General features: G+C 46.8%; 1 protein-coding gene across 1 annotated transcript in view; it reads right to left on the bottom strand.

Annotated features, from left to right (window-relative positions):
* USP43 (ubiquitin specific peptidase 43) overlaps positions 1 to 19,836 on the bottom strand; it is a 1,531,566-nt gene extending 1,511,730 nt beyond the window's left edge. Inside the window, exon 1 of the mRNA XM_069654572.1 lies at positions 18,456 to 19,836. Coding sequence (XP_069510673.1) covers positions 18,456 to 19,100 — 645 coding nt within the window. The 5' untranslated portion in view covers positions 19,101 to 19,836. The remainder of the gene's footprint in view (positions 1 to 18,455) is intronic.
* Positions 19,837 to 20,133: the final 297 nt, after the last annotated feature.

Here is a 20,133-nt window from a genome sequence, read left to right on the forward strand (position 1 = left end):
AAATTTAAAAAAATGGATGAATTTTGAACAACAACCATTTCAAAAGGAAATAAATAAGTTGGCTAAAGATATATGGGATTTCAACACAGAAATTGCCCCCTCCACCATGTCAGCAGAAGATTATATTGCAAACATCACCAGGTACAGACAAGGCACGTTCTACCAAACTAGACAAACTAGAAACACACCATACCATAGGTAAAAGTGGGTGCATTCTCCAAATCATCAAGTACTGACTGCATTCCAGCAGACAGCTCTGAGAATAGAGACATCCGGGCTAACAATAACAGGCAGCCTTTTTCAGGAAGGGGCTATATGAGAGGACGCCAAAGGACCCTTCTCATCAGGAATTCCTTAATCAGGGTTTGCCAGGATCGCATACCAATGTTAGAACCTTCAGAACAAAAACCTCTCTTTAACATCTCCATATAAAATCTGATGTTAGACAACATAATTTCTTCTTGATACGGCTCTTTCCTTTGTCCCCAGTAGACAAATGATTGGTTATGCACGGATGGTGAACGCTGGTGACTCTTCTGTAAAATTTGACTGAAATCATTTCTTGCAGATCAGGAAATGACAGAGGACAATACTGACACAGGCCCCAGGAATACATCTTTGTTTCATCCTTTAGACCATATTTCATCAGCAGAAGTCTTGACTTTTCAAAAACGTGTGCTAAGAAATGTTAGTACACTAAAAGGCACATCCAAAATAAACATGTAATTTGAAAAAAGATAAAATAACAGCACTACGAAAGTTGAGAAATAGGAATGATCGAATTGTAAAACCAACTAATTAAAGGGGGTGTTCTAGTTATCGCATACACTGATCAGCATGAAGAAATGGCGTTTGACCTTCTCAATATAAAAACCCCCCATAAGAGATTGCATACCAATCCCACTTTAGACATACAAAGGCTAGTCAATAACGTGACCTGGTACGGGCTGTAGCAAAGCTAGCTATCACGACAGTAATCTGATTATCTTAATGCATCCAGTACTCTCATTTCATGCCCTACTAGAAATACACAGACTCTAAAAGAGCTCCTGGTAGACCTATTGTCTCATAGTGTGGCTCTATTTGGAACCCCTAAGGAATTACCTAGACTATTTCCTTGAGTCAACAAACAGACCCCCACATTAGGGATAGCAAAGAAGCAAATCAACTGTTGTAAAACATGCCTTTTGACCATAATGAAGAACATTTGGTGACATTTGAGATCAAGGCTCTTTGCAAAAATATACCACAGAACAGGGCTACAGGCTGCATTAAATGCCATATGCTTCCCAAATGAAGAATCAAAACAATGTATCATTGATCTCATATCACTAGCTTTGTAGAATAATTATTTTCAATTCAAAAATTCGTTTTTTGACAAGTTAAAGGCAGAGCCATTGGTGCTGAATTTGCCACTTGCTTGGCAATTTTGTGCATGGCAGAGTATGAAATTAAGTACAAGTTTCCCACATCAAATACATATAATAACAACGCAAGACTTTGGAAATGCTATTTCGATGAGATCACCTTGATCTGGCAAGGAGACATTGGAACTTTTGGGATTATTAATTTGTCAACATTCACATAGCCAATTTACTAAATCAGTTAGATGAAGATTGATTTTCTTGATATTACCATTAGACATACACAAGGTAAATTGACATGTACCCTTTACAGTAAACCGACAGACCGCAATACCCTTTTACGCTATTGAAGTTTCCATCCACAGGCACTATGGCCAGTAGCTGCATATATACGTAGAACTGAACATAGATTGACAATTACAGGATACAGGCAGTTTCTTTGGGTAGTCATTTGGAAAAACAAGGCTACCCGAAAAAACGTATTGAACAATCTAACAAAAGAGTGAGACATACTCCAAGGGAATGTTTGTTGACACCCAGAAAACATGAACCCACCTCGGGAAAAAAATAGTTTGTGCATATACATTTAATCCCATTGCTCAGAACATTAAAACGATTGTTAGTAAGTGTTGGCAATTGTTTGCATTTGAATGAGGCAACATTTTGAAAGATCAACTGGTCCATTCAACATTACAGAGTTGACACAAAAAAAGTAAACGAATCTACTTTTTAGAATTTAGAAACAGTTAAAGGACATTACCAAGGCAGCATGTGTGGATTTGCCAAGTCACCAAGAAAATGCCTACTTTCACGATTGCTTACCATATATGTACTCTCAAGTCCATGACCAATAGCAAAACTAAGGGAGTGATATACTGCACCAAAGTACCCCATATGGTGCAAGATACATTGTACAGCCATGTGCCCTATGCATTTCAGGATCCATGAACATAGGTCACGCAGACGATGCAAGAATATAGATGTGCCATTGGGAGCACATTTCTGTAAGCACAATGAGAAGGATATCCTGTGGTGGGTATTTGATACTGTGCAGCTAGACAGTCACAGCATGGCAAAACCTGCTCTGAAAGAGCAACTGTGGATATACCATATGAAATTGCATGTCCGGTAGCTGAATGAGTAGCTTGAATTAAATATAAATACGCTGTAACGCTAGATCAATTTCACTAAGAAAAAAAAAATAGAGATCAGTCGGAATTACATTTCTGTGCCTTATAAGGCTATGGGATTATTGACAATACTGAAAGATGTTCACCCAAGAGTTCTGATGTAGACATCATGTATAGTACAGATGTGCATTAACATTACATCATTTATTTTGGTTAACAATTGTTAACAATTGTTGGATTACTTTCTTCTCCTATGCGCCTTGATTAGGTGCATGGTTAAACTGCACTACTAGTTTATAAATGGCCTACAACGCTCAGCATGTATTTGTTTACATTTTCTTTTAACAAGGTGGCATAGTACAGCTCTTACGTCCATGATTGCACAGATTGTCAATAGCATGATTAAGATGGAGGTACATATGCAGAGACCGCGTGATGTAGCAGCAGTGTCCCGCATAGACTTCATCATTCATTAGGGAGTGCATTACAGTGGGCAATGAGTTGATGTTAAATTACAGGTTAGCAAAAAGGTCGTCCTCAATATCCGTAGAGGACTACTCGGAGGAAAATGAAACTATACATTTTACATTTGCAGGACTGGTTTCTCTTCCTTAGAGGTTTGTCTTCTTTTCAACTTTATTAATTAGAGAACTTCATTATACTGCTTTTGAATATTCTATAAGCACAATCAGACAGGAAAAAGATATCATTTTCCTCTCCATTTTGGATGAAGATTGAATACTGACAATCAGTCTTTGGAAAACAAAATGGCCCAACGGATTGCTCATTGTCCTCTTGCAGAAAGCACATATTTGGCCAATCCTAGGTAGGTCTCATTTCAACATTGGTAGATCCATTGGGACAGTTATTGCCTGGGCTTTATTCTAGTGGATTTTAAGTCAGTCATTCTGAATGGCACATGTTGTAGAGATGAAAGTAATATTATCTAACACATGGTCTCTATACTATTAATAACAAACTGTATTTTTATTTTTCATTTACATGGTGCTAGAACATTTGTCCTGCTGGAGCGGTTTAACTGTTTTCAATGCTTAAACATCCAAAGTGGTTCATGAACTCACGTAGACCATCTTCAAGTTTAATGGCATCACCAATGATCATCCTCATGATTGATAATATCGCCTATATGACCAAATGTCAACAATATTTTGACACATATGCTCTTACAATAACCTTTGGATCAAGAGACTATCCTCAAGTTTAATGACGTCAACTATAGGACCAAGTTATTGGCATTATTTTCAGGAATGAGAGTCAGACACTCGTCCTTCAACTAAATGTTCACACGCTGCTCTAAAGGGAGACTGCATTGTTAACTTTAGGATCAATTACAACATTAATTTCAGATCAACTATGTTATTCACTTTTAGATTATAAACTGTCTGTTTTAATTAACTCTAAACTAACTATATGCCAGCAATTGTTGTTATTCTATGTAAAACCTGAACATTAATCGCTAGATAAAGTGGTGTACATGTTTTCCGTTTGTCGTGGTCTTTACTTGAACTTTGGATATTTTCCTTGTGTACATATTCTTTCCTCTGTAAATATATTTGACTGATTTACTCCTGAATTTTGTGTTTTCGTTTTTCTTAGAAATTTGGTTATGACATGTGTTCTCTAAGAGATGTATCTAGCTAGTTTCTTACATTTATTTTACCAATCGAATTGATCAATTTTCCCCATTATATTTCTTTCCTATTTTATAAGTTTGCTCGTGATTTATGAATCATTCCGCCCATGATATAATCTTGCCTTTCCAAAAACATTTGAAATATTTTTTGATTCGGGACGGCCAGAGTTTGCAACCGGTAGTAATGATGGCATGATTATTTGGAACACAGATGTCAGTGAAAAGGTTTCTAGTAATTTTGTAAGTATGGAACACGTTCTCATTGTTGTGATGTTCAGCCACGTACCCAGTGGTTAGACGTTCCCTTATGCAACTATATCATTTAAAATTGAACATTGTTGCAGAAAGTATTAACTGCCTACCACTGTCTACAGATCCAGAATGTACCCTTTCATTCAAAGTCTGCATGTTTTGGGTTTCCTTTTTACAGGGGCGAGTTATTCATGTTTGTGTTAATTATTTGTAGTTTGATTAATGACTCCCATGTATATACAACCGTGAATGTTACCTTTATTTTGCTACAAATGTACTATTGCTGTTTGATGCTACTTTGCTAGCTCCACCTCTCCTGAAGAGAAGAGCCTGCCCTCGGTCCACGTCCCCACAAGTGCTAAAGGAGGTAGACCCGTCGGGTTGTGCCCATTTCACATTTATGACTCGGTCACTGCTGGTTTAGGAGTAGTGTGTGCAAGTAGGCTTTTTATCCACTACTCCTGCAGAGCAGTAGTCATTTCGTTACACCGCCAATGACCATCAGTATCATTACAAGTTCTCCCTTCTTGCCATCCTTTTTGGATGCGCTGGTAAGGCCCCCTTTAGGACTAAACCATAGCCATTCACTTTACCTAAGATCCAACGTTCAACTATCTGACATTTTCCAACCTAAAATAACTCGTGTAAAAAAAAACAAAATAATTAAAAACAATGACCAGGTCAACACGCCTGACTGCTTATAGTGTCAAGCAATAGTGTTTATTTGTTGTGTGTATGATAAGGACTGTGTGAAGAAGCTGAATTGTACAGAACACTATCAGGCAAGCCTGGAAGAAAAGGAGTGCATGACATTTTGCATATTTTGACAGGAGATATTTTAGGATTCTAATGACAATCGCTTTTGAGGATGGCCAAAACATTTAAAGTGAAAGATCAAATCCAGTACTGGTTGCTAAGGATGGTGGCAGACAAGCACGGCATGGTTAATTTAAGTTTCTATATATGTATATTCATTTCTTGGAAAAAAATATTTATAATAATTTGTTGTTTATATAGCGCTTTTATCCATAGCGCTTAACATAGGGCATATTTTCTTACATTATTATTAGCCAATCGAATGGTACTCCCTTTATTAATCTCGGAAAGATGAAAGACTGAGTCGTCCATGCTGGGATTTGAACCTGCTGCCCACAGATCAAACACAGATCAGGGCAACAAGTGCTTATCCCGCCGAGCCATCTTACCATCTAATAAAAAAGGGCTTCACTTAGAGTCACAATTGAAATGGCATATTATTGGCTGAAGCAGTCCAATCACTGGGTGCTTTACAAACCTTCACACGTCAGGATGACAGTAATTACTTGCAAGTAAATAATGACTTCGATATTTCACAACTAATTCTTTTTTAATTGGGGCTGGGGGGTCCCCTATAATCCCCTTCTCCTTTGCTGCTACCCCTACGCAACCCCTTCCCCCACACCCTTAGCCCATAACTACATGTTTTTTTGAAGTGATTTCAAAGTAATTGCTTCAAAATAAATTAATTTGAATTAATAATTGCTGGGGAGAGAATTAAACCACAGGTTGCGGGGAAGGAAATGGAAGCACAAGATATGCATGAAATACACTCCTTAATTTACAGATATGTACAGGCATGTAATCCAGTGGTCATGCTGTTTGTGGGAGGTGGGTCATTGGTGTAGGAGAAATGATGGCACAGTAGGAGTCTGAGCCCCCTCTTTGGGGGAGTAGATGGCTCTTAAGGCCGATCTTAAATCCACTCAATTGAGTGCCATTAATGTCAGTGCGTGGGGTGTCCTAGTGACAGGGAGTCAGACGGGTGAAGGAGTGAAAGGGGAGAGGCACCAGGGGTGCACATGATAGCTAGGATGAGAGCCTGGAAGGGAGGAGTGAGTAGAAAGATTAGTGAACTCCCTTCCGCCCTGTGCTCAATCTTGCTTTCACTACAATTACTTGCACCGAAACACTGGACTCCTTTGCCCACATTAGATTTGCTGCCCTCTATTCAGCTCCCGCCTTAAAACCTCATCTCCTCTACCTCACTGCAAATCACATGTATTGCCTATGTTGATGCATTCTTGCATGGTTCATGAATGATACCGTTACTGCATGTGTGCAACACTTTGGAAAAAGTGCTATAGGACTCAAACACAATGCAAGCACCAGAACTGTCTGCAGTTTGGTTTACTCCACTTCATAAAATAAAATCATTCGACCAACTTCTGTGCTTTCCTTGGATGCAAATGATACAAGAGAAAAATACATCTTACTGTGAATGCAGCGTGTTGGCCGCTCATGTACAAGTGCGCACTGGAGATGCGCAACCATGTGGGAAAGGGCGGTCAATGTGGAGGCCTCCATCACAAAGGAAATCACTTGGAGCCTCTGCAAAAAGACCTTGTTGCCAAAGCAAACACAAATGACCCCAATGGGAGGCTTTCCCTGGCCAACCGTTGCAAGGGATTCAACAAATCTTTAATAGCAGATTTAAAAAGTTATGCATAGTACCAAGACACGTGCATGCGTCGAACAATGACTACGAGCAGGTGACTGACATACAAACCCTTCTGGATCACGGGCTTGTCCGAAAGAAGAGAATCCATACTTCAGGAGTTTGCAGACATCTCCATTTGGGCTCCCTATCAGGTGTGAAAATGAACCTTTTCTGACGTTTAGGTTCACTTCATACAAGTCTATGTAGCCTTGCATTTAAAATATATGCAAGTAGGCAAAATGTCAAGGAGTTAAAGCGCAGGATTTGAGAGCTCTGCTTTGGCATATTTTGTAAGAAGCAAGAATGTGCCTAAGGGAAGGATTCTGGGTGAGCAAAGCGGATTGTGTTGTTTCTGTAGCTCTTCCATTAGCAGGCGTGTGAATGCTCCAATCAGCAGAAGCTGTGTACGCCTTTCCTGGTCTGGCCGGGACCCAATCTTCTCTTTACGAAGTGGAGGAAACCAGCGTGTACAGAAGCTACCGGTACTCACTGCGATGCAGTGAATAAGTCCTAACTAGTTGTAATTATTCTAAGGCGTAGAATAGCTCAAAATGGCCAAGATTGCGGGAGCAGGGCAAAAACATAATGTAAACAAAAAATACCCCTCAAAAAAGGTCTCCCCTTTAGTAGCCTGGGCCCGAGTGTATAATGTGCAGGCCCACCCTGGCAAGAACTCCTGGATACTACAATGGTTGATGCCCGGAGAACACTGCCACCGTTATATGGGACGAAATGCGATTCTACCTTCTTTTGAATTCCACAGCAAATGTGTTCTTTGAAGGTGCTCTACGGCTATGAATAAACCGCATCAGACAGCCTGTCTCTGCCACACAACTGCTGCCTGCACCATTTGTTTGGGCCACTTTCTTGCAAAGCCTTCATGCTGCACGATGCAATCAAGTGGAGAAACCCGTCCTGAGGGATAGTACCTTTCAGCGGACGCAGTCGGTCCGCATCAGAGATAGCTCAGTGAGCTAGGATTTTACTGCTGAGCTGTGTTCTCATATTATCACATAATCGCTATTTCAAGGGCACCCTACATGGATGAACAACAGAAAATGGGATGAATAGACAAAACAATAAAAAAGCAACTCAAACTCACACACAAACCTTGTGTCCCTACCTCACAGCCTCCTTTCCCCCGAGTGAATTGGGGTGTGCGAGGTAACTTCTATGGTAGGAAAAGAAATGACAGACACACAGACACAGACACAGACACAGACACACACACACCCCCCATAATCATTGCACCCACATTCATATGCGGACATATTAACACGTACACAACCCCTCCCATGCACGCATAGATTTATAGACACTTTGGGCCCGATTTATGGAACAATGCCAGTCCATTGTCATTTTTGCAGTACAAAATGACTTTGCACGTCCTTAACATTGCAAAAATATACATTGCATAGTTCCATGAACCAGGGTTTGTGTCGGCAGTGCAAAGTCACTTTGAACCGTACAAAAAATTCAGTGAATCGCGCCCACAATGTATTTTTTTTTGCCTCAACTGTGCGATGCCTCCGCTCCAGCTGACAGACGACTGCAAAAGGTCCCCCAGCTCCTGTGCAGCTCCAGACAGGAGGCAGGAAACCTGTGCGGTGAAGACTGGGTGCCCCCATCTCACAGCCCCAGTGCCTCTGAACATGAGGAGTCACAGGGGCACCGCCTATGCACTTTTGGGCCTGCCGCACCCCAGCGTTCTTGGCCAATGGGCCATGCAAGGCTAGCAAAGCAAGACACCCCTGGCCACGCACAACTTGCTGCAGCTGGAGTGGTGAGTGTTTTGACCTGGATGGCTGCTTGTTTCTTCCATAATGCGTGGTATCTCTATGCCCAATCGCCCCCATAATGACCAAGCTGCCCCTGCTATCTGATTAATGGAGGGAGTGTTCCACCATAAGGTGGCAATGTTGGACCACTCTACCCCTGTGCATGGGCACATGACACAAATACCAAACTTACGGGCAGAGCAGCATCACTTATGCCATTTTGCTGTCAAATCACCATTTGACCGTTTACTGTGCTCCATATGAAAGGAATAAACCCGCATGCATGAAGCCTTCCTAATTCCCTGCACACGCAAACTATCTGGGCTGAACATATTTTCTCACTAGTAGGCAGGGACGTCATTTAGGGGTCGCCAGAGGTCGCAACTGAGACCTCTGGTCTCCCTTGCGACCTCTAAAAAAACAAAAACAACAACAAAAGTTTTTTGTTATGCAAGCTCCTGGAGTGCCTGGCTTTCTTGTTCAGGGCCCTTTAAAAAAGAAGAAAAATAAGAACAGGAGTGCCACAAGTCTAACACTTTCAGCACTGACACTAAACGAGAAAGAATAGGAATACCAAATAATGTGTCTTTCTGGAATTCTATACAATAATGGCTAGGCTCATTAAATGTTTATTTCAGGCACACTTCAGGGGGTGAGTCACTGATTTAGTCTGTTCTTAAAGACCTCACTCAGCCTTTCATCCTTCTGAAGTCGATAAATGAGTACCAACACAGGTTGAGTGATATTGGGTGTATATTTTGTCTATATAAAGCGCTAAGCACATTATCATTTGGTCATGGACGTCTGCTTGCATTCACAGTAATTTGGTAATATGGGCCTATACACACTGATCTTAATGATACATATGGCGATCCATTCTTGTGTGAAATGTACATCACATTATAGTGATATCCTAACCATATTTTTCGTAGTGTACAATGCTATGTGATGCCACTTCCTGTTTTGTCAACGGGTGAAATGTCGTGTTCCATCGCTACCCGCGATATCACTTTGGGGCGGGGTCAAAAGACATCACTTCCTGTGATGTCATCAGGGGGCCAAGGGTCGTGTGATGTCACTTCCACTACTCCTGGCATTTTGGGGAAATGACGTCCTGCTAGTAGGATCAGGCCCAATTCAGCACTCCCCGAGTGTTTGAAACCTTGAGAAATCCCATCCCTAGGCAGAATGGCTTCCAAGTGCAACCTCCTTCCATTTGTAGAGACCTTTCCATGTCAAGGACAGGGGTGGACTGGCCTGTAGGGAAGTCTGAGGATTTCCAGGTAGGCCTCTGCACCCTGGGCCACTTGTGTGGTAACCTATTTTATTTTCAAATGTTCTCATAGAAAAAGCGTTGGGCTTGCTGAAAATGTGTAACATGTGGCCACTTTGAATTTTATTTCCAGGTCCTCTTTTGATTCCCAGTCAACCCCTGGTCAAGGGGCAGAGCATAATTAAATTGATAGGGTGCAGGGGCACCACCCGCACCCAACCCCCTACCCATCCCCCACCCCACCACCAGGAAAGGCCAATTGTGCGACAGTCCCTATACGTTACAATGGGAATGTTTTTTGATGCTACGCCCTCCGCACCCTACGTCCACCCCTTCCTGCTCTCCCCCCCCTCCTCCCTCTACCCCCCTCAGCCCCTTATCCCCCTGCCGGGAAAAACAACAGTCTCTGCCCCCGATTGTGCGTGCAGCAGTTCGCAACAATGGCTCCAAAGTGCCAAGAGATAAGCAGAGCTCCAACTAGCCTCACGTCGATTGTGAGCGCTGCCTCCTCTGCAGTGTGTTCCTCTGCACACTGCTCTGCTTGCTGCAGTTAAATGCTGAGCTGCAATTGACAGAAAGCAAGAAAAAGGGAGGCAGGGCTGGAAGCCCTGGCCACATGAGACACTGGGATACCTTGACATGAATATAAACCATGCAGTGCTTTGGTTGCATCCTTAATACAGGGCAGCTGCTTTTTTTCATCATTTGAAACCGGCAGGTGGCATGTTTTGCATTATGTGAATAAACACGTGCGGGTTTGGTTGCAAAAGCAGCAGTTCCTTTTGTACATTTTTAAGCGGCTCGGGCGCGCCTTTAACAGCACGTGGGCCCCCTCGGTTATCACACCCCACATGAGCACTTTTCCTGAAGCTCCGACATGTTGTGTATGAAAGGATCTCAGAAGATCGGCCTGCCCTCAAACCCATTCCCCCCTTACCTGCTGACAGCACTTATCTGGCAATCGAGCTGGAAATTGCAGCTCCACGGAAAACCAGAAATACAACGAATTGCTGGCGCAGCAGGAAGGCTGCTCTGGTCCAAGCACACTCCTCCAGACCCGCAAGGACACTTCATCCTACAACTGTCTGACCATGGGAGTGCCTGGGCGCTCCATGCGCACACCGTGGCGGTACGCCCCTGGATATGGTGGATCGGGAAAAGAAAGGGATGTGAAGGACAGACAGCCTGTTGTCATTTGCCCCTGCACTGACCACCCAGGTCCATGGAAATCCCCATTGCTTTCCTCCAAACTACCTGCCCCTCCCCCAAAACACAGTTCCTGGAATCTCCTTGAGCTAGCTTTATCACAACAATATCAAACCTTGTGCAATATAAGGCCCGACAGTCGTATATCTAAGCAGTTCTCCGAGAGTCAATGCCTAAATAGCTGCTCTAAATTAGCTCCCGGTCGAATAAATACATCTCACCAAGTGTGACTGCAGCCACTTGATTGCTAAGCAATATATGGGTTCTCGCATCTGTTCCTTGCACTCAAGTCAAAAAAACCATTGGCCAAGCTAAAAGATTTGGCTTGTGTATAGGTATTGGGCATTTACCAGGCATTGACATCAGATGCCCAGGTACTCACACCATTTCCCAGCTGTTGACATAGAACAGGGAGTATTGTTATGGCAGTGCCTTGAAAATGACTATGTCATGCTTACACAAAAGCTAAAAATGGTTGGCTTTGCCAGTGCTAATACATGTTCCGATTGGACAAGCCACCCTCCACCTATGGCTAAAAAAAAAAAAAAGGAACAGGCCCATATTCTTTCGCAAACTACCAAAATGTCACCCAATTCACGTGACTTTCAAGAAAAGAAACACTGCCTCCACGAGCTGGAGTGTGAGCAGTCAAACAGGACTTCACGTACTATATGCTGACTGGCAAAGTGAATATTCGAGTGCGGGCTCCAACAAGCCACCCGAGCCCCTATTCACTAGGCATTTGCAGCTTAAGTGTTAAACTAGCAAACCAGGAGTTTTTGGGACATTGTGGGTTGGGATCCAAGAGATAGGCAAGGACATGTGTGTGGTTCGGCCTGGACATTTTTGCAAGGGGTTGTTGGGGGGTGTAAATGGGAAATTCTTCCCCGTTCTAACAAAGTGTTTAAATGGGAAACATTTTAGAAGTAAGACAACAAACGAGTGATCAGGATGTCCAAGAATGTGTGGGTGTCAGAGCTTAGTAAATTAACATTTGACAGGTAGGTTGGGGACGAGAGTAATTCCTGGTCTGATGGTGATGTTGTAAGAGACCAGACCAGTGAACAATTACACGAACGTTTTGAGCTTTCTCCACAAGAGAAAAGAGGAGAGGGTTGATCCAACGCAATACAGGCGATGAGTGGATTCAAGAGTTCTTATGCATACCCTGAAAAAATTATAGTATATTGTTTGGGATATTTCCTTCTTGAAGCTTGGGACATAAACGCCTGAACTCCTTTGTGAAGCATGCATGTATCCATTGATTGACAGTTTGTCAGTGCAGTAGCCTCAGCAAGTTGAAGAAGGTGTATTTGGAGATGTGAATTCTTAAGGATACTCAGACAGAATCCATCGGAGTAGCTCGAGATTTTTTTATGGTCATTATATAAAATGATGTAGGTAATTAGGTTTCTGAAATGGTGGTCTGAAAAGGAGGTCTGCGAATCAGCCCCACCCTCTTTCATAAAGCTCCATGCCAAAAGCACAGTGCCTTAATGTAACTTTTCTGTGCCAGTCTCCTGACACCTACAGCACCTGCTCTGCAGTAACAGCAGGGCATGTTCAAATGTCACATGTGCATTCCTGACAGCTGCTAGAACACAAAGTTCCAAAAGTCATAGGTGGATTTCGAATCCACTGCACCTCAGATTCAAAAACATAATTGTGTTTAAATCAACCTGGTGGCACGTAACACTTATAAATACGAATCATGCCTGGTTGCAGTATGGTGGCTAGTTGGGTCACACAATTAAAAAGCCAAAACAATTTGATATCATATTAATGTCAGCTGCTAGGACAGCAGTGGTCAGCTATGACAGTGATATGTATTAGCCACCTGGTCTTGGTGTCTGCAAAACAGTGAAATGGGAAAATGGGAAAACACCCTCCCCCATTCTCATCCAGAACCTGGCCTAGGGTTTCACGGCCTAAGCACCCCCCGCGAGAGGAGTTTGACCCGTTCACCTCCTTACCAGATGACAAGGTACCATGTGTTCGTGGCCCACATGCACAAGGAGCATGCCCACTATCATGCCCCGGTCAAGCCGACGCCTGCGACATGGACCCGATCGACTAGAACAACAGCCACAATTATTCACATCGTTAGAGATGCCATGACGACATAGCCAACAGACAACACACGTGCCACCATGCACACTGGTCACTCACACACCAACCCACACGAAGAACATTCTCAGTGCTATGACGTAGGTGACTGACACACCCACAGACATGCATCATTGTTATTTTTCACATAGGCCTTCTACAGCACCGCAGAAATGCAAGACGTCTGAAGAGCTCATGTATACGCTTGCTGATGCTTCCTCGCTACCTATCCCTATGAAGACGCCACCATGTATACCTAATCCTGCTTGTGACACTATGTCGCCCCGCGATCCCCATATTATGGTTTATGTGCCGCTACCCAGAAACTAGGCCCAAGTAGGCCGCAAGCAAGAGTCCCCGGGCAGGAGCCTCGCAAACGAAAATCATCCCAGAACGAAAATGCAAGTGCTGATCATGCAGAACGAGCCCCAACGAGAGCCCACAGCCAAGGCTGCAATGTTGCAACCCACATGGCGCGCTCCCAGCGCCAAAGTTACACCTGCCAATGCCAAATGCTCCTCAGAGGCGAAATACAAATATAATGCTCATAATTCGGCTCCTGCTACGGTCTCTCCAAACATGACCAAGCCGAACTGACAAGGTGCAAGCTCACGAGACAGAAAGTCGCCAGTATCCCACGTCTGGGACACAGTCTGCAACAACGAAGCGACAAGTTGGACACCTACAGCGATGGGAAAGACATGCACACCAGCCATTATGCATACCTGTCCATTGTCCGCCACAAAAACATAGTTGCACATTTTTGCCAACGCCAGGTACACCGCGAGCTGGGAACGGCGATGGTCCCAGGCTCGGGGGATCGCGGGAGAACCAATCATAACACAAGGGGCTCATCACTGACGACATTACCTTTTGCCAATCACCAAGTGTCCCCTTGTAACAATTTCGGTGTAGCAACTGTTAGGGGCAGCCCAAGTGTACCACCTGACCCGTCCTTATCCACTAATATTACCACTCGGGGAACCAACCCGAAGCAGCGTTAGGTTTTGTGATGATTTTCCCAGGTGACGCAAGTAGCGCGTCATACTGCTGTAAAAAGGGCCTGCGAGCCCCACTAACGACTAGAGCCTCTCCGGATGCATATGGTCTGAGTGTATCCCTGGCGTTACTCTAATAAACAGCGGTTATTACCTTGCTCTTGGGTGTGTCTCATACTCCTTTTGGGACACGGGAGGAGTTGGGGCCTCCCCAGCCCCGGAGGTCCACGGACGGCTCTGCCGGCCCCCGGGAAAATCACCCCGACAACAGTCATGTGGGTCAATGGCCAGGAAGCTGCCTTTTGATACTGCTGGAGGAAGGGGAACACCTTTGTCCCACACCACATGAATACTCTGTTGGTGTGTACCCTGCGAACCAGCGCTTCAAAGGCAAAACTAGCCTAACAAAGACACTCTCAGACCAGTGTGCTGACAACTAGAGTACTTTTCAAAGTCAGAAGACATGGTAAGCGGGCTGAGACAAAGTAGCCAGAGGAGTGAGGGAGGCTGAGAGAGGGCGGGGTTCTACCACCTTGGTTTCTGCTAGCGCGCTCTACAACTGCCAGCCCTCCTCATTTCCTGCAGGCAGAGGACTCTGAATATAATGTGAAATTAGATCTTTGACAACAGCATGGTTTGGGCTTCTTATGTCGGCTTGCTTTGGACCAATCCGCTGTTATATTGAGTCTTTATAAGGACCCAAAACCCTGTCCTCCTTTGAACTCTCAGAAGAAGTAGTTGTTGGAACTCTGTTGTGAACACAGTCTATTCCAAAGGCCTTTGACATGGAGGTGTAGTCAGAAGACTCTAGGCAGCGATAAGTGTTGCTTCCCAACAATTGACCCTGCCGTGTTCAAGGCCTCTGTAACTGAGACACTGATATCAGTGTCATCTATTGGAGGTGGCCAACGCCTTCAAGCATGCTCTACAACCCTTCATGGCTCGGAAGTTGAAGGAAGGATTTACCGTCATCAAAACCCACAAAAAGAGTAAGTGAAAGTGACCTGATGGTGTGCCCTGGGAGGACCAGGCTCCAAGGCCACGATTCATTGAATTATGTGCGTGCAAAACGGGGATGTGCGTGCCACTCTTCCCGCAAATCCCCATTCGTCAAACAGAAGCACGCACATCCCAGTTTTACACGTACATAATTCAATGAATCGGGACCCATGTCTTCACAGGAAGGTCGCCAACTGCTGCCCAACCAAAAAAGAACCCTGCGTGCCCCAACCCAGCGGATCGATGTGTGGGCACCGTTATTGGCTGCTGGAGAGTCGCGTGGGGCCCCCACAGTGGACTGCTCTGAACGGGCAGTGTCAGACCTTTCCGTCTGACCCCTGAGAAACCCCACCCCACCCGTCACACCCCCCCCCCTCCTATCATGGCAGAATCCGTGGGAATTTCGCGGGGAAGCCTGGGAGAAATACGTAATAGTGCCACAACCCAAGGCACAAACACTGTAAGGATGGTGCGTATATTGGAAGTTAATCAAATGCAACGTGGTGCTGCTATGCCACACGCGTGATGCTACTGACCACAGCGTCATGTTATAGCAGCTGAGATTCATTGGAATTCCTGAAGCCAGCAGCGAGAAAATCCCTTCAAACACCTGTCACTGATTATTCACCCATTTCCTCGCCGCCCGCACCACTGCACTCCGACTGGTACAGTCCCCAGTGATACAATCCCAGCGTAATCAAGCACATCAATCAAGCTGTCTCGCCCAGATGCTGTGACAGTTAGCACCCCACCCTCGTCATCTTTACGATGCCTTTGGCCGCCACTTTCCTTGGGGCGTGTTCGTTCATCTTGCGAGCCGGGTCCAGGGCGGCGTTTGTCCCGCCCTTCTGGAGATGATCGACTGCAATTGATTGATCCCGATGGGTTCCTGCACCTGAAGCTTAAAGGAGAGCGACTTGGGCCGGTTGAAGATGTGTCGTGTCTTGTGGGGGCCCATTTTAGCATGACGTTTGGGGGCCCTCGTACCTAGTGCTTGGTAAAACAGTCCGAGGCACTCATGGGGCGCTTAAACTATGATGGAAACAAATGCATCGACGGGGTTAATAGATGCAGATATCACGGGACAGGCGGCCAGCTGAAACACTGAAAAGCCACTGAAAAGCAGGTACTCGCTCTGTCAGAAAAGGGCTAATTTAGACGAGAAAGGCAAAATGGCGATAAAAACTCTGCAGTGGGGCAGCAAAGGCAGCCTGTAATCTGTGTGCGTTAACAAAGGAACCTTTAATGTCATGAAAAGTATGCTGCGGTGTCATAAGACTGCCATCATGGGGACAGCTGTTCTGGGGCTGGGGCTTATGCTGCAACGGTTGAAAGGCCCCGTTGACGTCCCTGTGAGTGACCGCCCGAGTGTGCTCAGATTGGTGGGGCAAACTATGTGAATCTGGCCCCTTGCCAGCAAAAAACGGGAACCGTTAGACACAGAACGTTCTCCAGTCTAAGTACAAAGAACCAATGGGGGAAACCCTCGTAAACGGTGCGTTTCTTGCTCACAATCTGTTGCCGTGAGTCTCAGTTGGGAGAAAAGGAACGCGGAAAGGACTCGAGAGAGTGTAGAGTGCACAACTCCCCCACCCCCACAATGGCGACACACACTATATACATAATTTAACAGTGTCCATTGTAGTAGATACTAGCACGAGTCTGACGTGTGTTAACAGGAGAGTAGCGCCAAACCAACGTGCCACCTTCTCACCAAAGCACTTTCACTACAGTAAACGTGAATAACAGCCGTGACCTTACAGGACAACCGCCCCAGACCCTGCAATGGTGCAGATGGATATAGAGAAAGTGTGTGCTGAGCCCTGGAGTGGGGGTTTGGGGACGACAAGAAGACTTTGTGCACAGGGCACGGGGTACAGGGCGAGCTAGAGGTGCGCAGGACAGGTGAAGGGTGCAGACTGCGCCCCGTGGGCGGGAGAGACGTGATGCAGAGAGAAAGGGAATGCAGGGAGAGAGAGACCCAGGGGCAGAAAGGTAGATACACGAGAGAGGGAGAGACCGCACGCGGAGCTCAGACCGAGTTCATGATGGCTGCCCTGCGAGACACCCGCGGAAGGGAAACATGCTATAGTGATTGACCCGGGGAAACGCTTCAAGCCACCAGTATCCACACACGGATGTGTCATTGCAAGTAGCAGGAGCCAGCCGTGCCTCCCCGACAGCCTAGAGAATCATTAAGCCGCCTAGACGGCCCCTCCCGCGCAGAGCGCTCAGTCCGGTCCCTGCACTCCGACCCACACACACACTGCTGTCACCCGGAGCACCTTGGCAGGTGTGCGGCCTGGAGCCTGGCCCGGGCACGACCCCTATATTCTGGCGTCCCCGCGTGCCCCTGCAGCCCCCAGCCCTAACCAACTGGTGCCCACGTGCTGCCCATTGTATCCTCCTAGCCCAAGAAGTGCCCCCGCCCCCCCACAAGCCGACACCTCTCCCGTTGACACTCACAACCCTGTTCTAATGGAGGATAGAGTGTAGCAGACCCTGGAGCCTAAGCGCCCACTTATAGCACCCCCCCCAGTCAACCCTCCAGAAGCTTACATTAATCATTGAAGCCGCAGCACCCACCTGGACTACACTCTCACGGCCATCCAGGATCATCCAGACTCCTTCCTGCGACACCCTCCCAGCCATAGTCTGACACCCAGACAGAGACCTGCCCCCCTTCACGCGCACTTGACCGACCCTTGTCATGCAACCCCGAAGTTCTGGATACCAGTAGGTACACCCCCAAATTCGCCCCCACCCCGCATTCTAGAGTACCAACCCTACAGCCATCAGCCCCCCCCCCCCCATTGCTGTCATGGCCGAGGTACCTGGTATAGTCCCGCCCCCTGTACTCAGAGACAAGAACCACGAGCTCATATTGGATGTTATGTCACTTCGATTCATACAGCATTTGCAGTTTCGTTTCCCTCTAGAAATAATATTAGGTATTTCTGAGACCTCGCAGCACCGAGTGCATTGACGCACTGAGCAATACGTTACTATACAAACATACCACATAATTCCCGGGTCTAGCACGTGGCATGCTGTGTGTGACGGCATGTGACCTCTTTGCACACTTGACTGACCACCGTGTTCCTGGGCAATTACCGTGTGTGACACGAGTGAGAGCGCTTAGAAACATGACATGTCGCTCTTAAGTTCTATCTTTTATAAAAGGAAAGAGGCGGACATGTGCACGGGGTTTCCACTTACCTTGAACTCTACTGAAAGTTGTGGGGTGTAGTCCAGTGTCCACAGTGCTCGGACCAGGGAGGCCAGCTGCTGGGTCACCTCTCCCCTGCCAGCAGGCGGCTCTCCCCGATCGCTCCCGGCCCGCCCCAACTGCAGCTCGTACCGTCCTAATCCCAGGTACTCAGCCAGCAAGTCCGTGTTGCTCAGGCACTGGACCACGGCGTTCATGAAGCAGGTGTTGCCATGGTTTTTCAGGCCCTGAACGCCGGGGGTCTTTTCTGAGCCCCCCGACCCAAGCGACATCCTCTCGCCAGAGACCCGGGCTCTCCCCATGTGGTTGTTGTTGTCGTCTCCGCCATGGACCACTCCCTTGGGGTGGGCTTCGTGGGTCGCCTCCCACGGGTGGGCATCGTCTGGGCACGGCGCAGCAGTATCCCCCCGCTTCCTCTTGAACCCCCCGTCGTCATCCTCGGCCTCGCCGGCCCTCCCCGCCTCCCCACCCAGGTGGGATAGAGTGCTCAGTGCTTTCAGGACCCTGCTCATGAACTCCCCCACGGAGCGCAGCGACTTCCTCCGGAACAGCCCGCGGGGCTTCTTGCCCCCGCGCTCCTTCGGGGCCTTCCCCTTAAGCGGGGGGCCTGTCCCAGCATTCTCCGGGTCGCCCATGGTGCGGCCGATGACAAACAGGAACTACGGCTGATGGTGAACAGGACCGGCAGCGCTTCCACGATATTCTGCTGCCTTCTGCTCCAGCCGAGCGTCTTCTACTTTAACAAAAGCTTCCGGCTGTCCCAAACGTGGCTGGTGGCAGGGAGCACCTGTGGCACCTCAAACAGCCCCCATCTCTTCATACAGGGGGCGATCAAGAATAGGGTTGTGGAGACCCCACCTACACATTGGGGCTTGAAGTAGAACCCAGACAGCTTCGTTCGCCCCCAACGGTGCATCCGATGACGAATAGGACCAGCAGCACCCCAAACAGGTTCCTTTCCTCCCGACGGCGGCTAATGCTGAGCACGACCCGCAGCGCAGCAGGCGGCAGGGTCCTTCTTTTCAAGCAGCACCTGCAGACATCATGAGCTGCGCCAACGCAAACCAATTCTTTCTGCTTCCCCGGCCACTTCGCAGAAACAGCCCCCTCAGGGCGGATTCAATGAAAACCAGAGTGGCAGAGGCTGGGTGTCCACGGAGAATCCGCTCCCAGCGGGGAGGACCCCGCGGGGCACCGGGACCTAACCCCCCGATTCCGGCAGAGCCCTCTCTACCTGAGCAGGTGCGCAGCTTCTGCTTGCCTCCATACTGCCTGCAGCCAGCCCACAACCCCTTGGCGGCGGCGGCTGTGTTCGTATTTAGTGTGGATGTTTGTTTCTGAAGGGCTCCACCTCTCACTCCTCCTCCTTCTCTGTCTACAATCTTATTATCCTGGTTTCCTTTTGGAAAGGAGCCAGGGAATCTCTTTCTCCCGCTGTCTGTGCCAAGCGGGGCTCTAGCGCCTCCAGTGGTTGCAGCCGGTATCGGCATCTCTGAAAGGTTGCCTCCGTTCTATCGTTTATTGATATCATGTCCCGCTCTAATGCCAGTCCGGCTCCAGAAAGTGTGCGCATCAGGGTTCAAGTCCTTAAAATTAAAGTGGGGCGACTCATCCGCAAACGCAATGGGATGTGATGTCGCCAGAAATTCACCTATCAAGGTGAACTAT

The sequence above is a fragment of the Ambystoma mexicanum genome, chromosome 3q (genome assembly GCF_040938575.1).
Source record: "Ambystoma mexicanum isolate Mex_15411 chromosome 3q, UKY_AmexF1_1, whole genome shotgun sequence".
In the NCBI taxonomy this organism is placed as follows: domain Eukaryota; kingdom Metazoa; phylum Chordata; class Amphibia; order Caudata; family Ambystomatidae; genus Ambystoma; species Ambystoma mexicanum.